We start from the raw sequence: 15952 nt of genomic DNA on the forward strand, positions 1-15952 counted from the left end.
TTCTGCAATATGCACCTAAATCGAAGGGATATAATATAGATGCCACCAAGAAAAGGAAATTCGTCTCTTTCAGTCTACAATACCTCATAAGTCTAAGCCAATGCGCTCGTGCACTTTTCCAGTCTTTCTCGCTCGCAGAGAACCTTTTAGACCCTTATTTTCTTTCGCAATGATTTATTTACTTCTTGAGCTGTTCCAGCAGCTCGGCGGGGGGCTGTTGACGGTAGCCCTGGGGGTTGTTCTTGGTCCAGCGCCAGAGGTCCTCGCAGGCCTGCTCGAGGGTACGCTGGGCCTTCCAGCCAAGCTCCTTGTTGGCGCGAGTAGGGTTGGAGGTGAGGTTGAGAACGTCACCAGCGCGACGGGGGGCAACCTCATAAGGAAGGTCGCGGCCAACGGCAGCGGAGAAGGCGCGGATCATCTCATAGACGGTGCTGCCCTTGCCGGTACCCAAGTTCCAGGCGCGGACGCCGGGGTTGTTGGCACGCAGGTAGTTGAGGGCCTTCAGGTGGCCGTCGGCGAGATCGAGAATGTGGATGTAGTCACGGATAGCGGTTCCGTCGTGAGAGGCATAGTCTAAGCTTGCGTTAGCATAGTCCACTAGTCCTTCACTGCCTTGATGTCGAAATTGTGTGAACACATACCGTCACCAAAAACGAGCAGCTTCTCACGCTTGCCGGTAGCAACCTGAGCAAGAAGAGGGAGAAGGTTGTAGGGGACACCCTGAGGGTCCTCACCCATGATGCCACTGGGGTGAGCACCAGCGGGGTTGAAGTAGCGAAGGAGGGCAGCGTTCCACTTCTCGGCCTCAGCCGCCTTGCCAGCCTTGGTCGCATTGTTGCGCTGAGCGTTGATCACGTCGGTGATGGCGGTCTCAACGGCGAACTTGGTGTTTCCGTAGGGGTTGGTGGGGCCCAGAGGGCACTCCTCGGGGATGGGGATCATGTTGGGGAAGCGGGTAGCATCACCGTAGACGGTGGCAGAGCTGGAGAAGACAATGTTGGTGACATTGTGGCGGACCATGGAGCGAAGCAGGCAGAGAGTGCCGTAGACGTTGACCGTGTAGTAGTCCAACGGTCTTTCGCCGGACTCGCCAACGGCCTGAAACAGACGACCATGCGTGAGCAATTGATCGCAATACACACTCAGAAAGAAACAGAAGATATACCTTCAGAGCAGCAAAGTGAATGACACTGTCAATGTCGGGGTGGGCCTCGAAGACCCTGTCGAAGCCAGCCTCATCGGTGACATCCAGCTGAACGAACTCGGCCTTCTTGCCGCAGATCAACTCGATCCGATTCAGAGCTTCTACGGAGGAGTTGTACAGGTTGTCGGTAACGACGACCTTGTAGCCAGCCTCGAGCAAAGCGAGAGTGGTGAAGGAGCCAATGTAGCCAGTGCCACTGTGGATAGACGCAAAGGTACGGAGTCAGCAATCTGGACTTGTCGATAGTGGGGGGACAAGGTGAGCTATCTTGGCTGTTACTTACCCCGTAACAAGGACTGAACCAGCAGGCATTATGACGACGACAGAGATTCAATTGACCGGGATAAGAATAAACAAACTACAAAAGATGACAGTCGCAGAAATAATGAGATGGGATGAATTAAAAGAAAGCAGAAGAGCAGAAAGAAGCAGGGGAAGCCCGACGGGGGAGGGGCAGCTGGAGATTTAAGGGGAGGACCAGCTTATTATCTTGGTGGGGGGAACTGCGGATTGCGAAGGGGCACTCTCCCAAACCAAGATTATCGCTGAACCACTACGCTGACAGCCTCTGTCTCTTTTTCTTATCCGTTACGTGGTAGTCGCTATCTATTACTGCCATTTATTCATTCTTTTCTTCATCCGTTAGACTATTCTCTGGGTCTGACAGTGCCTGAGTTTGTACGGAGTATGCCATGTTGCGCATAAGTATCATCTCCGAATGATTTTCATTCGATACTTGATCGACAAAGTCCGGCGGCACAGTCAAACCCGACTAGAGAGGTACGCAGCGCCACGATGGTACGATCGGCTCTCTAATTAACTCTACTGGTGCGTGTATACGTATGACAGTCCGCCAACCGGGCAGGATGCAGATGCCTCCTGCACAGCAAACATATGCAAGAGTCACCAATTGACCACTGCCAACCGAATTCGATCAACGGCTTGCATTCGGCCAAGCCTCTAGGAATCCATTCGGCTCATTATCGCCCACCTTCGGGATGTTAGCTGCAAACTGGACCCTAGATACAGAGTATCTGTAACCGTCTTGGCTTGCAAGCCTGCAAGAAGGGTTTTTCGGGGAGAGCAGCCAAGCAATTCGGCATGTTGCTTACAGTCGCCGCTGAGTTCGCGGACTGTCCGAGAGAAATCCGTTGTGACAACTGGCTTAAATATTGAGTCTACCAACCAGGCAACCGGTGTCACTGTTCGTAGGTTGCCAGCTGTTGTCTGTTGGATAATGAACTTCGGAACTGGATTGGAAGCGGGTCCAGTTCCGCTTGAAGGTGGACCAACTTGGCAGCTTCGACCATTCTAAGCAGACAATCCAGGCGTCTAATCTCCAGAACCATTAAAAGGATGATGCATGCGCAAAATCCCCCTAATCCACTGTCCACTAAGATGGCCAAGTTCCCAACTACATAAATTTCAGTCTGAAGATCCCTAAATAGCACAACAATGCATGATACACATGTCTGGCAAACGCATGGAGTTCAGCGCAGTATTACGTCATCAACGTCGCCCTTTTACGAAATTCAGTATCTGGTGTCCATGAACTAAAAGTTGTGTAGCGCCGACGACAAGATATGGCACCAGGAGGCGCGCAATACGCAGCACTCCGGAGAGAAATGAGCATGAATAAGAGTACATTGAGTTGTAAGTCCCTTTTTCCAGCCGCAAAGATACATGAGCGTGGAAAGTCTCTGCAAAAATGTGCGTTTTCGACACCCACTTGAAGTAAAAGTAGGAGAAAGAATCGTAAGGGCTATGTAGAGCCAAGAAACCCGTGTCCCTGCTCGGCCGTCATCTACTCCTGCGCTCTGGGTGACAAGCTCTATGACACAGCATCTGCAATGTCATGAATGAAGTCCATAACATGCAATGGGCAATGTCATCATTTGGAATTAGCATGAATGCCAATCAGACAGGACGCGCTGTGCGTTGCGTGGAGTCTTCTCCCGCTCTGTAGCACGCAACCAATATGGCAAAGCAAAACAATCGTTCATTATATAGTATCGATTTAGCCGAGAAGTTCGACATCAAGTCCAATGGCACGCATAAATAGGTTGACGTTTCCTAATCGTTGGCTGGCCATATCGGCGGGCAGCGTCTTGCTGTATGTCACTGTTTCCATCACACGATCCCTAGAACATGTTAGCATCCGTCTGGCAGGTCGTACAACTCTTATGGCAAACAATAAGGCGTTGAGAGAAAAAAACTCACTTCACTGCGATGACCAAGCGCTGCTGCTGCTCAGGGCTCGCTCCGATGCCAACCGCTGCCAAAAACTGCCAGACATACATATCGTCGCCAGCGTTAATCGAGGTGGGGAAGATATCGCCAAAGGTTGGCTCGAGTGTGTCGAACAGGACGTTGAATTTCTCAACCCATTGTTGCCAGTCACGTTCCGCGGCCTGCCCAGCTTCCTTTACAATCTCTGCACGGCTGAGCAACATAGTCAATATTCCCAGGCCGATGCGAGTCTTGGCCACTAGCTGCACGTGAGTCTGCGCAATCACAAGACCCAGAAGACCAATAATGATGTTGAACGGTGCCTCGTTCACATATCCCAAGAGGCTGGGCATAACAGCCTGAGAGAACAGATCAATGGCTTCTCTAACCGCGAGCGAAGGCTGGCTCTCGCCTGGAACAGGCTGTGCGCTTCGAACCACGTCCAAGGTGTCCAGGTGGACAACGATCATTGTGAGGATTGTGACTCGCTGTTCTTGGTCAATGTGACGGAAAATGCGTGGAATAGCCTTCTTGCCCTTGGGATAAGACAGGAAAGCAATAAATGGATGTGGAGTGTTAGTGTTAGGAACAATAGGCTCCATGACCTTGAGTTCTTGCCACAATTTCTGGTTCAAGGAACGGATCTTCTGGCGCCATTCCAAGTGCTTCTGGATGGCTTCAGCATCATTCTCGTCAGGCAGAGGGGGCATGGTGCGCTCCATGTCTTCCATCTCCATCAAGGTACTGTACACATTTTCAATGTTCATCAGGATAGACTTCCGATCACTGAGGCTCAGGTCCGTGGGTGGCTTCTTGGCAGCCTTGGCTCCGTCTGACGTCTCGGGGCGCTTGATGTTGAGTATTGGCTTCGGCGCTTTGGCATTGCTGAAAGAGATCTTGCCCAGACTGCCCTCGATGATCAACTGCTTGTTTTTCGGTTTCGCTTTCGCCGCTTCAACTGCACGCTGAACCTGCTGCTGCATCCTTTGCATATGGTTGTCGGCACTCTGGAGATTCCTTCGCCCATGGCCACCAAGGCGGTTACCAGTCTGAAGCAGGTAGGTCTGCGCAAAGTGGCCAAGAGGCTGATGCGGATGCTGCCGAGGCGCACCACGGATCTGGCTGTAAACCTGGTAGTAAAAGTCCTCCGCTAAGACAGCCTCCAAGTCCGCATCCGCAACATTACCTGCGGCCGCCACAAGCTGTTGCAATTGGATCCGCGTGATGAAGTTCTTGTCTTGGGGAGTCATCAACCCATTACCTTTTGACAGGAGGAATATCTTGTGATTGCGCTTTGCCCGCTTCGCATCCTCCATCAAATATGCCATGCGTTGTTCCTCCGTCAACTGCATCAGCTGCTGAGGATTGGTGATCAAAGGCAGGCCGGTATTTGCTCCCTTTATAGCCTGCGGTGGCGGATGCTGTGGCGGAGGCTGCTGCACTCGTGGGGGGATCGCCTGACGCTGCGGAGGTGCCATATGTTGGGGCAGGATATTGGCATTTTGCAGGAGATGCAGTGGCACATTTGGCGCACTTGGTGGTAGAGAATATGGCTCTGGCACTATAGAGGGATGGTGCAGAAGATGTGCTGGCGGTGCATCTTTGGGAAACTGGGCCTGGAGAAACTCGGGCGGCAGTTGTGAAAAGGCTTCGGGAACGTTTGGCAGCTGTTGGGTCCGTTGAAGATGCGAAAGATCGGGCATCGGCATCGGCATAGAGACCGGGGGCTGGACCGGAGCAATACCGTGACTACGTAACTGAGCTTCGACCTCCTCCAAGCTTAACATTTTCTTGGCTTGCGATACAGGCTCGTGAACATGTTGGTGAACATGCTGGTGAACATGCTCGTGAACAGGCTCATGAGCAGGCTCTGGCTTCTTTTGCAAGCCCCAGACGCTGGACTTGGCTTGCAAGTCAGGGATATATCCCGGGTCCTGGTATTTCTCATATCCAGTACGTTTGGGTTTGTCTGCTGAGACGCTAGGTGCTGGAGGCTGAGCAGCAATCTCTTTCGCCGAGCTCCCACTAGGAGCACCCGGGTGTTGTAGATTGAAACGAACTTGCTCCTCACCGATAGCATCCGCAACCTGTGCTGTCTGCCCGAAAAAGTCGAAGTCCTTGCCGACCGAGCCTGTGCCAACGTCGCCGAACGTGTCCTCGTTAAAGGCATCTTGATCGTCGTCCAGCTGATCCCCTAGACCATCGTAAGTGTCCTCAAAATCGATGCTGTAAACACCGATACGCAACTTCTGGTTAGCATTATCTTTTCACTCATATGGCTGCGACTCAAAGTCCAAAGGAGACGAAAGCGACTCACGCATCATCATCGTCGGTTAAGCGTCCTGCCCCAGCACGGGCGACTTCGGCAAAGGGATCAGGAGCTTCGAAGAACCCCCTTTTTTCCCCTGCAGGAGGTCGGTCCCTCGGTAGGGTAGTATCGAAGCCGAAGAACGACATCTTCGGCTGGAGGTTGGACGGGGACAGGGTAGACTGAGGGGATGGCAAGATCTACCACGGCATTCTCGTAGTGGGATGAAGTTAGTTTGGTGCCCGTCTGATATCACCCGCTAGTCGAATTGGGTTAGTGTTAGCAAAATGACTGCCTGAGGCAGAGAATCGACACAGCACACCGCCACAGGACACGTTTCATACAATGCGGAGAGAATTCCTTCATGCAACGAAAAGGGATTGAGGCACAAGGTGAAGGAAATAGTGTGCACAAGTGCAACGTATTATTAGACCTTTCAAATACGCCAGTGTTTCTTCTGGAACTGAAATGCAACAGCTTTCCATGATGTCTAAAATTGCACAACTTGGTCGACTTCAGCCCCAATGTGATCTCCAAACCAGAATGGATCGTCGCATACTAACGTCTGCCAGCCCCATAAAGAATAGATAAGAAGACATGTCTAGATGCCTCGTCCATCTTGATGAAGCTAATCTTAATCTTGTAACAACTCCGGCATGAATTCGATTCTTTCCCGTCCTGTTGGCAAAACTGGTCCTTCTCGAGGAAACGCGCGGGGCCTAATTGGGTGGCTGACAAGCAGTTGCATTATTACGTTGCGTGGCCTGGCGTTCGTGGATACCTTCTAGATAGCTTCCACTGGCGTCGCTTCAGACAGAACATTTCCTATAGCCCATTCCACACTGATTTCAATCTTAATCAATCACGATAATTTCTGACTTGGAGACTGGCTTGGCCCGGTCTCTAGGCCAAGTCAACGTGGATGTCATTGTTCCACATCCCCTTTTGATCCTTTAATCCTTTAATCCTCGTTGGCGTCGCACCAAATCTGTCGGTTTTGAGGACGCAAAGACCGGTTCATCAACTTCTCTAGGCCTGATCGCAATTTCTTTAGTATCTCTGGCCGTGCCTTTCCTGTTCTTTTCTCGTCACTCGTTTCGTTCTCGTTGATCAAAGTCACCTTCGCCTATCCGTTATACGAGCTTCCGCAGGCAACATCATCCTTCAGATTGTCAACATTTTTCTCAGCCAGGAGTCTGCTGCCCGATAGCAGAGTGAGAGATCCATCATGTCTTCGGGACCGAAATATATGCGCTACTTGCTCTTTGCTGCGGTGGTTCGTCGTCCTTGGAATTTCCCCCCTATGCCCTCTCGCAGTGCCACTGACGCAGGACCAGGGGTTGGCAGTATTTTTCTTAATCTCTCGCAGTTCCATCCCCATCCCCGAAAATATCGGATCGAAGTTGAGTCCCGCGAATTACAAAGATACCATCTCACAATCTGACAAAGCGCACAATGACGCGCCACCAAAACCGCCGGTGAAGGATACACCGGGAAGCGCGAATTCTGTGCCAGTTGGCCGAGTAAATGCGACGTTCGTCACGCTGGCTCGCAATTCCGATGTCTGGGATATTGCGAAATCTATCCGACAGGTCGAGGATCGCTTCAACCGTAACTACCATTATGACTGGGTCTTTCTCAACGACAAGCCATTTGACGACACTTTTAAGAAGGTCACCACATCCCTGGTGTCTGGAAAAACATTCTATGGTGAAATTCCAAAGGAACACTGGTCGTACCCAGATTGGATCGATCAAGACAAGGCCAAGAAGGTTCGAGAGGAAATGGGACAGAAGAAGATCATCTATGGTGACTCCGAGAGCTACCGCCACATGTGCCGCTACGAGTCCGGTTTCTTCTTCCGCCATCCACTGATGCTGAACTACGAGTACTACTGGCGCGTGGAACCCAGCATTGAGCTTTACTGCGATATCAGCTTCGACCCATTCAAGCTTATGAAGGAACAGAACAAGAAGTACAGTTTCGTCCTTAGTTTGTATGAATATTACGACACTATCCCCAGTCTATGGGATAGCGTCAAGAAGTTCATTGGCAATCACCCCGAGCATATTGCAGAGGGAAATGCGATGGGTTTCTTGAGTGATGATGGAGGAAAGACATACAACAAGTGTCACTTTGTGAGTTGCCGTCATTAGAAGTTCTGCTGTTGCTGTTGCTGACTGATCATCTTGCTCAGTGGTCCAACTTTGAGATTGGAAGCCTCGAGTGGCTGAGATCGAAGCAGTATCTTGATTATTTCGATGCTCTTGACCACGACGGCGGCTTCTTCTATGAGCGATGGGGAGACGCCCCAGTTCATTCCATTGCGGCCGGCATCATGCTCAAGAAGGAAGAGATTCACTTTTTCAACGAGATTGCATACTACCACGTTCCATTCACACATTGCCCGACCAGTGAGCAGATGAGGCTGGACCTGAAATGCCACTGTAATCCTAGTGAGAATTTTGATTGGAAGGGATATTCCTGTAGGTTCACTTGCCGCCTTCTTGAGACGTGGATTAACCTCAATATGTTCAGGCACATCCCGGTGGTTCCAGATCAATGATATGGAGAAGCCAGAGGGGGCTGAAGAACAGAGTTGACTAGCCGTACTGGGTAAAGTTTGTCTGGTCTTCATTATAGTGAGTTCTATTGTTGGGTTGCTCTTCCTTTCCCGAGTGCGCATCGTCCATACCGCCTATCATCTATTCAAATTCATCTGTGATTTGATACCATCATCTTAATGATGAGTACCTATCACCTGGCGGTGGTTGTCCTTAAACGTCATCGGGAACGCTGGCGTCAGTTCGAATTACCGATAGCTGTCTTCAACTTGGCCTTCTTCATGTTCTGCGCCATTCAGCTTTGCTTACATTTGACTACTGAACTCCCTACTCGCTGCTCTGATTATGGACTGCGCTTGTTTGGGTTAGTATATGTTTTATGGAGCATAGGAGGATATAAAAGGATGATCATTTGTGTTATGGGCTTTCTGATATCATGTCAGAGGGAGAAAATATTAGCCCATCTAGCAAACTGCATCATAAAATGTACATAGCTGTCCAACGACAAAAAAAAAAATTGACGACAACCAGACCAAAATCTGGAACAAATTGTACAGTGTGTGAATCGGCATCCCTCTACCGCAATGGAAAGTTACCACAGAACCGACCACTGAGCTTCTAATCCTTCTTGGGCTTCTTAGTACCATATTTCGATCTGCTCGTCAACCGACTCGCAACACCACCCTGTAAACCAAGCATTAGCAAAGGACCAAACCACCAACTACATTCAAAACACCGCGCGGCAGACACATACCAGATCCATCGCTCCCCGAACCAAATGGTACTTAACACCGGGACAATCCTGGGCTCGACCTCCACGGACGAGAACCACACTGTGCTGCTGAACATTGTGACCTACACACGGCAGCCACTATTAGCACAATCGCCTATCACGTTGACAATTGACACTCGGAAGAATCCCACCTTCACCGGGAATATACGCCGTCACTACCTTCCCACTGCTCAGCCGTACTCTTGCAGTCTTCCTCTCACCGGAGTTGGGCTTCTTGGGCTTCGTGATACCCGTCTTCAGGCAGACCCCCTTCATCTGGGCTCTACCGATGAGCGCGGGGGATCGCGAGCGGCGCGCTCGCTGCGATACACGGCATCCGCGACGGACTTGGTTGTACGTTGCCTGGCGGAAGGGGGAAGTGGAGAAATGCCGGGTGATAGGGCCCGCGCCTGCGGCTCTTGCTGCGGTGATGGCGGTGGGTGTGCGGAGGACAGGTTGAAACCGGGAGAGGGTTGGCCTCGAGACTGCCGGGATGGCTGTGAGAGAAGGACGCTGGACTAGGGTTCGGAGGGTGCGGAGGGCGAGGGAGGAGATGAACGGCGGCATTCTGGCGGTCGTGTGTGTATGGTTGAAATTGGACGTCCCCTTCGATTTCTGTATCGCGGTGTTGATACGGAGTCCGGGATAATTTCTCGATAATATCACGTGAGAAGGATCCCATAAGCCGGCTGCCGAGATGGTTCTTCTGCGGGCCCGGAGGAGCTGGACGCGCTATGCGGTTGGAGCCTTGGCACCGCAGGCTAGTGACTATCGTAATGCTAGAGCTACCTACGATATCAACCTACTCAGCTATTACCTTGACTTCAACACCTTCGTCATACAACTTCCATCTGTCTCCTTCATAGACTAAGAAGCTTCATCTATTATAAATCTCTGAATTCAAGCTTGTCAGCCTTTAATCCACACCTCCAGCATCACCAACGCCAAAATGGTAGGTCATATCCTTTCAATCGCCATGATCATTACCAGACAATCAAGCTTGCAATTCCTCGAACAGCGTCACTAACGCACTTACAGTCTCTCCGCATAGCACCCCCAGCAAACTATGCTACCCAGGCCTCCAACACAACCACCAGAAACCCCACCGCTCGCCCATCAAAAGGCGCCCCATCCGCCCCCGGTCTCCCCGACACCCTCCGCAACAAAATCACCCTCCCAGCACCCGTGGGACCCCCCTCTAGCAACCAAACCGCCGTCCCCTCATCAACACACCCCCTTGAAGCCCGCCTGCTCGCCTGGCGCCAGACCCAGGATGCCATGAAGATGGAGACTCTCCGCCGGGCATACGGGATCGCGGAGCCTGTGCGGCGCGGCATGGAGCTCAAGATCGTGCGGGACGGTACTTTCCGGCCTGCTGTGCTGGGCGGAAACAAAGGTGGTAATGTGCACGAGGACATTCTGGTTCTTGGGGGACGGGATACGGAGATTGACTGGGAGGATATTTTCCAAGGTTGGTTGAATGTCCGGATCTCCGCTGCCGGAATGACGAGGCTGATACTTTTTGATACAGGAGACGAATTCCGGGAACCGCCTTCCTTCCATGACGAGATGGAGAAGAGACTCCGGGTGGAGTTCTGATTGGGGTGTCAGCTTGTTCTGTCTTCTGCTTAATTTTCGCATGAGTCGTTACGTTTCTGATACAGTGTCAATAAAGGCCTTAGGATTTTAAGACTTGTTTCTCTGCGATGTCTGGCAAATAGTCCTGGAAAGCTACAGTAAGACTCTATATCACTACATGAACTTGGGAAATTGCTGGTAAACTTCAAAAAAAACAACGTTCATGAGTTCATTTATGTCCACCTGAGTTCTGTACATCATTTTGATTTCCAACCTGGCCCTCAGGGTGACCTAACGAAAAAAACTATGTCCTTGAGCGACGATCAGACTATACATTGCTCTCTGAATAGTGAGAATGAGGCAGTCTGGATTCTGCCAGACCGATAGCAATGTCAGAGGACGATTGCCAGCAGCACCCACCGTAACAGTTTGGGAAGACGCTTGAATGAAAGGAGTACTTGGGGTAGTTTGGGCAAATGCCAAGAGCAAGAGAAAGCCACCAGAAAGGATAATCAGTAACCGGACAAGAGTAAACCAGAGGGCCATGACGTTGTTGTCAGCTAAGAACGAGACTAGAGACGAATAAATGGCAAGATGGGAAAGAAGGGGTATATAGGGACACGGATGATGGGAGACAAGACGCAATCGAAGCCTGTACATATGATGCGAAACAGAGAGGTAGAACGGGAAAATACAATCAGAAACCGCAAAAACCAGATGTTAGAGCACAATCGCGATTATCCATGACGCCAGCCCTTGCGTATGGTCAGCCAATATGACAAATCAGATACCATGTATCAAAAGAGACGGAAATGATCGAAAGATAGACAAGCAGATATGAACAAGAAGCACAGATATGGAGATCACCACATGTCGTAGAAGACACATCACCCTCCTTTAATGGTGCGAAGGCTTAAAGATATCATTGGATGATACAACGACATCCAGGACTGCGTTCACTGGCCTCACGTTCCCGGCTATACGGAGCTTTGGCTGCCTTGGCGTCTTCTTCGTCGACAATTTCTTGAGGCTTGACTGTCATATGTACCACGTTGGGAGCATCTTTGTTGAACTTGCAGTCTGAGACGCACAACATCAGCCGGAAGTCTAGAGCAGTGTTTACGTAGTTCGTCGCCTACCTGATAAAGGGGACTTGTCGTCTAGCAACTTGCCAAACGAAATCAATCGGATAGAGCTTGGAGAGGTTGGTTGCGATTCCCAGTCTGTCAAACACGTAAAATCATCAGCACACGGTCCGGCCTTCTTATTCTGCGTTGCGCAGTGGATGCCGACAGCTCCGCTCCTACCTTGTCTCCATTCCTTCCAGATCAGTTCCTTCAGTGTGTATACACTCATAGCAAACGGATCGTTACCCTCGACGTTGATACCCCGCTTTTGTAAATATTTCCCATCGATCTCGAAAGGATGGCGAGATCCTGTTGTTAAAAGGAGCGTGATGGTCAACGACGGGCCGGAACCCTCCACTTCCTTCGCGGCGGCGTCTGATGCGTCTGATAATGGCTCAGGCGCTGGCGTATTAGTTGTATCTAGTCCTGTGGTATCTGGGGGTTTGTCATTTGTTGCAGAAGCGTCGATGATGCTCTGCTCGGCGGTGATAATCGGTGTACTGCTATCGTGGACACCAGCGGCTTGGGTGCTGTCCGCATTATCATTTTTCTGGGTGTTCTCGGGATCGCTCTGTGTATCAGGAACAGCGGCGTTTTGAACAGGTTCCGAAGAAGAGACTGCGGAAGTTTGCGATTGTTGCTGCGGTTCTTGAGGGGATTCGAGCGTTGCAGAGGGAGCTTCGTCCTTGATCCCCGGTGATGCGATGTCCGATGGCGGAGGGTGAGGGTCGTTAGAAGACATTTCGAGTGCGTTTCAAATCGCAGTTCACGATCGAATCGTGGGATTAGAGTAGAAGTGAGAGAATAGCAAAGTCAAAGAAAGAGGTGAGAAACGATTGGATGTGCCTTCCGCGGACTTAGGACAGAGTCCTTGATGGGGGGAACGGCTGGCGAGAGAGTCGCTTTAAACGAGGCGTGGGAGGGAGGCAACCGACGAATACATTCAAGAACTCGCAACTGAAAAATACAGAGAAGAAGAAGCAGAGATATCAATAGATAGATAAAAAAAATGGAATTATGGTGGTGCAACAGAGCACTTGCGTAAAGGAGGAGACGTAAAGGAGGAATCACAGAGGTGGAGTCGTAGGAGTTGGAGGACTACTTGGTAGTAGTCTCAGTAACAGGACTGACGAGTCAGGCAAGGATGAGGAGGGGGAAAGCAAACTAGAGCACGCAAAAATGGTTAGAGTAGATAGCACCAAGACAACTGGGTGATGGGTAGCCAAATCTCTAGTTCAACTAGGAGTTGGTGCTTTGACTCTTGGTTTGACTGTTGGTCTGGCCCACGGTCGCAACCGCAATTTGCCTCCTCTGAAACTCCCTAAAACAGAGGGTGACAGATGTTTCCCAGAGTAGGTAACGACAGTCAAATCTCAAACAAATTATCACTAATTTACAATGCAGAGTGACCCACAGATTTTGAAAAGTGAAATCAATCTTCAAACTTTTACCAAGGAGCCTATTTTTATTCTTCCGTTTGTCGTTACAAACAACCGACTACTTCGTCTTTTTGCGTGCAGGTAGAATCCCGTCTTCGCCGCTGATCATGGTCGCATGCGGAGAAGCAATGTGATCTGCTCCCGGAACTCGAGACTGATGCTAGCAAGGTAGCGAGTAGATATAAGCAGAGTAACATAGAAGTGTTTGCGCTTGCCTAGGCTTACCTCGCAATCCTTGCATTGCATAAGAACCCCTCAACTTTGTCGGGGTAAAAGCGTCATCCGGATAGGGGGACCCACGGGTATCTCCACAATTGATTTCTGGTATTTCCATCTGAGCACACCTTTCGACTGAGGCTCTACAGAACTCTGCGAAGCCCCTCTGCCTGAGAATTACTCCGTATGCCTCCGTCATTTGCTTCTATATACCAATTGCGACCTGGCGTAGGCGTGCATGATATGCGTAAAGCACCATGGCCCTCTCCCACTCTGCCTACAATGCCTCCTGCGCCTACTACAGCACCTATATCAGCTGTTATAATGGACGGGTGAGGGAGCTCACGAAACTCAGACACACTTAAGGAACTGTAGTGCACAGTTATATGCAATATCTTATATTAGGTGTGAGCTTGCCCCCTTTGCGACATGGGTGCATCCGAGGACGGATGGCAAGAGCTTATTGGGATGTCGCTTGAACTATCCTACTATGGTTTGTGATTCTCCAGCTTTCAACGTCTCTATAGAGAGCAAGCTATTGAGTCATAACTTGTTGTATGGGCAATGCACGAGGACAGATCTTGATGAGATATTAACTGTCCCTTCTTCCATTGTCCGTGTGGTCGAAATGACTCGATGAATGATTCTTTGATTTGTGTCTTATAATTCAATGCCTTGTCGCCAGAAGTCGTTCCCCGACTCTCGAACTCTTATGGTTCATTCTCTGAGCTGTTCGAAATTCCAAGTATCATGCAACTTGAGAACGGCCATCTTGAAGGTATGTGTGCCAGTGTCTGATGATTCTGTGTTTGTTTTACTCGCATGTGCTAAGAAACGAATTTCTGGTTTATTGCTCCTCCGAGGTTAGCTCTCAATGTCAGGAATGTTAAATGTACCACGAAGTTACCAAGGCATATAACTCATTGAACCAGGAGACTAAAAGGACTATCAAGGCCTGGTATGTTGTCTGTAAGCAGTAGTGTCCGTTACTCGCTTGGCCTCTGGATATGCAGAACGCGGTTGGCGACTTTCGATGAAATCTTGAAGAAAATGCCATGTAAATTGTAGAAGACTTGAGAAATAAATATCACCTGTAATTATGCGACGAGTTGTAGTTTCGGTGCTTTGTATATCGAGGATTCGCTCATATCTGCTTGTTCAATAGTTCCAAGAGCTCTATCCGTCGCTTCTTCTAGAATGGTAACATTCACTTAGAAGGTCTTAGCATCTATCTCAATAGAGCAGGAATATATATCTTACCTGGTAGCAGTTCTCTCGAGGCTCTTCTTGGTTGAATACTTCGTTGTGGTCGATTGGTGTTCCGGGATAACCTTGTCTGCATCACAACCATGAATATATCAAGATGACTACCAAGCCACAAATTACTGCAGAGACAGTCCTGATACATAGGAACATAACATCTCATAAACATTGCAGGTGATCATGCGGAAGCCGGGATCACAACAACCTGGACAAACAATATTTGGACATCGTTACGAAGTCTAGGACTTGAAGCAAAACAGGCCTGGCAGAAAATGCTCGAGGCTCAAGCGAAAATTGCTCTTCTGAACCCCTTAGTTTGCAGCTAACCACCGAAAAGGTGCAAAAACGTTCTCATAGATTGAGAAGCTCCTGGATGCCGTGGTTCGTCAAAGCCTGCCACCAAAATTCTATGATTTAAGTGCTATTATCAAGGTCAACCCTCCGATTACAAGGATAACGAGATATGAGGAAAAACTCCTTTACTCAGCCGGCGTAAAGATAAGAGCTCTTGGTCTGAATACCATGTGGTCCGAGCGGCTAGCGTGAAATACCCCACAATTCGGGCAGGGCTTGCCGGCCTTGCCGCACCTGGGGAGAGCTAGATAGCCCTTATCACTACAGCCTCCTCCCTTAATCATGATTCCTTGTATAACTTCCATATATTTATGTACCATAGTATAGTTTCACATCCTTTGTAAGATATACTAGTCATTATCTATTCAATATACAGGAGAATGGGTTGTTCACATGGGTTCATTCACTCTGCACCTCATAGCAACATCACTCATCTAGGTACAAAAGCGAGTTTTTACTTGTTTATGCCGGCACTGGCTCATGATTTGCGATTATCAAATCAAACGATGCGATGTCACCTGAACACTAATAATCTTCTCTTTTTCTCCTTTCATTTTCTCAGTAGAGGCATGACCTTCCTTCTGCGCGCTCCTCGGTACTACAAAGCAATATTCCCACGGCTCTGCCAATCGATCGTTCCAAATAAGCTCTCCGGGATAGACTTTTCATGGTACCAAGCTCTCGGTTACACAGTACAGGGTAAGTTCTACAATTCTCGACTGTCGTTTGATGTAATATTTTGAAGTTTACTCCGAATCGGAGGATGATTGGAAGCAACACTGACGTCGGTCATGTGTTCAAGAGATTTAGAACCATCACTTTAAGACTTCGAGGATTCCTGCCTTGAAGGGATCTTCAAGAGCTCACATTACGAGCAGCTTCATTTTGTTCTTCCACC

The 15952-nt window shown here is 49.6% G+C and overlaps 6 protein-coding genes across 6 annotated transcripts, besides 1 other annotated feature; 2 read left to right on the forward strand and 4 right to left on the reverse strand.

Moving 5' to 3' along the window:
* Nucleotides 1–178: 178 nt before the first annotated feature.
* On the reverse strand, nt 179–1516 carry NFIA_076450 (NAD-dependent epimerase/dehydratase family protein; the record flags this gene model as incomplete). Its single annotated transcript, XM_001259611.1, has 4 exons — nt 179–573; nt 642–1098; nt 1166–1400; nt 1488–1516. The coding sequence occupies 4 exons, from the start codon at nt 1514–1516 to the stop codon at nt 179–181; spliced, it is 1116 nt and encodes a 371-aa protein (XP_001259612.1).
* Nucleotides 1517–3221: 1705 nt separating this feature from the next.
* NFIA_076460 (deadenylation-dependent mRNA-decapping factor PAT1) lies at nt 3222–5890 on the reverse strand (the record flags this gene model as incomplete). The annotated part of the gene is made up of 3 exons (XM_001259612.1): nt 3222–3345; nt 3425–5659; nt 5751–5890. 3 exons carry the CDS (start codon nt 5888–5890, stop codon nt 3222–3224), a joined length of 2499 nt encoding a protein of 832 aa, XP_001259613.1.
* Nucleotides 5245–5286: a microsatellite.
* Nucleotides 5891–6969: 1079 nt separating the features above from the next.
* On the forward strand, nt 6970–8344 carry NFIA_076470 (glycosyltransferase family 15 protein; the record flags this gene model as incomplete). The annotated part of the gene is made up of 4 exons (XM_001259613.1): nt 6970–7017; nt 7079–7879; nt 7939–8227; nt 8280–8344. 4 exons carry the CDS (start codon nt 6970–6972, stop codon nt 8342–8344), a joined length of 1203 nt encoding a protein of 400 aa, XP_001259614.1.
* A 579-nt stretch (nt 8345–8923) lies between these two features.
* On the reverse strand, nt 8924–9644 carry NFIA_076480 (mitochondrial 37S ribosomal protein uS12m; the record flags this gene model as incomplete). The annotated part of the gene is made up of 3 exons (XM_001259614.1): nt 8924–8989; nt 9060–9160; nt 9230–9644. The coding sequence occupies 3 exons, from the start codon at nt 9642–9644 to the stop codon at nt 8924–8926; spliced, it is 582 nt and encodes a 193-aa protein (XP_001259615.1).
* Nucleotides 9645–9774: 130 nt separating this feature from the next.
* NFIA_076490 (putative 20S proteasome maturation protein Ump1) lies at nt 9775–10676 on the forward strand (the record flags this gene model as incomplete). The annotated part of the gene is made up of 4 exons (XM_001259615.1): nt 9775–9841; nt 9983–10029; nt 10116–10548; nt 10609–10676. 4 exons carry the CDS (start codon nt 9775–9777, stop codon nt 10674–10676), a joined length of 615 nt encoding a protein of 204 aa, XP_001259616.1.
* A 901-nt stretch (nt 10677–11577) lies between these two features.
* NFIA_076500 (uncharacterized protein) lies at nt 11578–12524 on the reverse strand (the record flags this gene model as incomplete). Its single annotated transcript, XM_001259616.1, has 3 exons — nt 11578–11735; nt 11795–11878; nt 11963–12524. 3 exons carry the CDS (start codon nt 12522–12524, stop codon nt 11578–11580), a joined length of 804 nt encoding a protein of 267 aa, XP_001259617.1.
* Between the last annotated feature and the right edge of the window lie 3428 nt (nt 12525–15952).

The sequence above is a fragment of the Aspergillus fischeri genome, genomic scaffold, assembly GCF_000149645.3.
Source record: "Aspergillus fischeri NRRL 181 1099437636264 genomic scaffold, whole genome shotgun sequence".
Lineage (NCBI taxonomy): Eukaryota > Fungi > Ascomycota > Eurotiomycetes > Eurotiales > Aspergillaceae > Aspergillus > Aspergillus fischeri.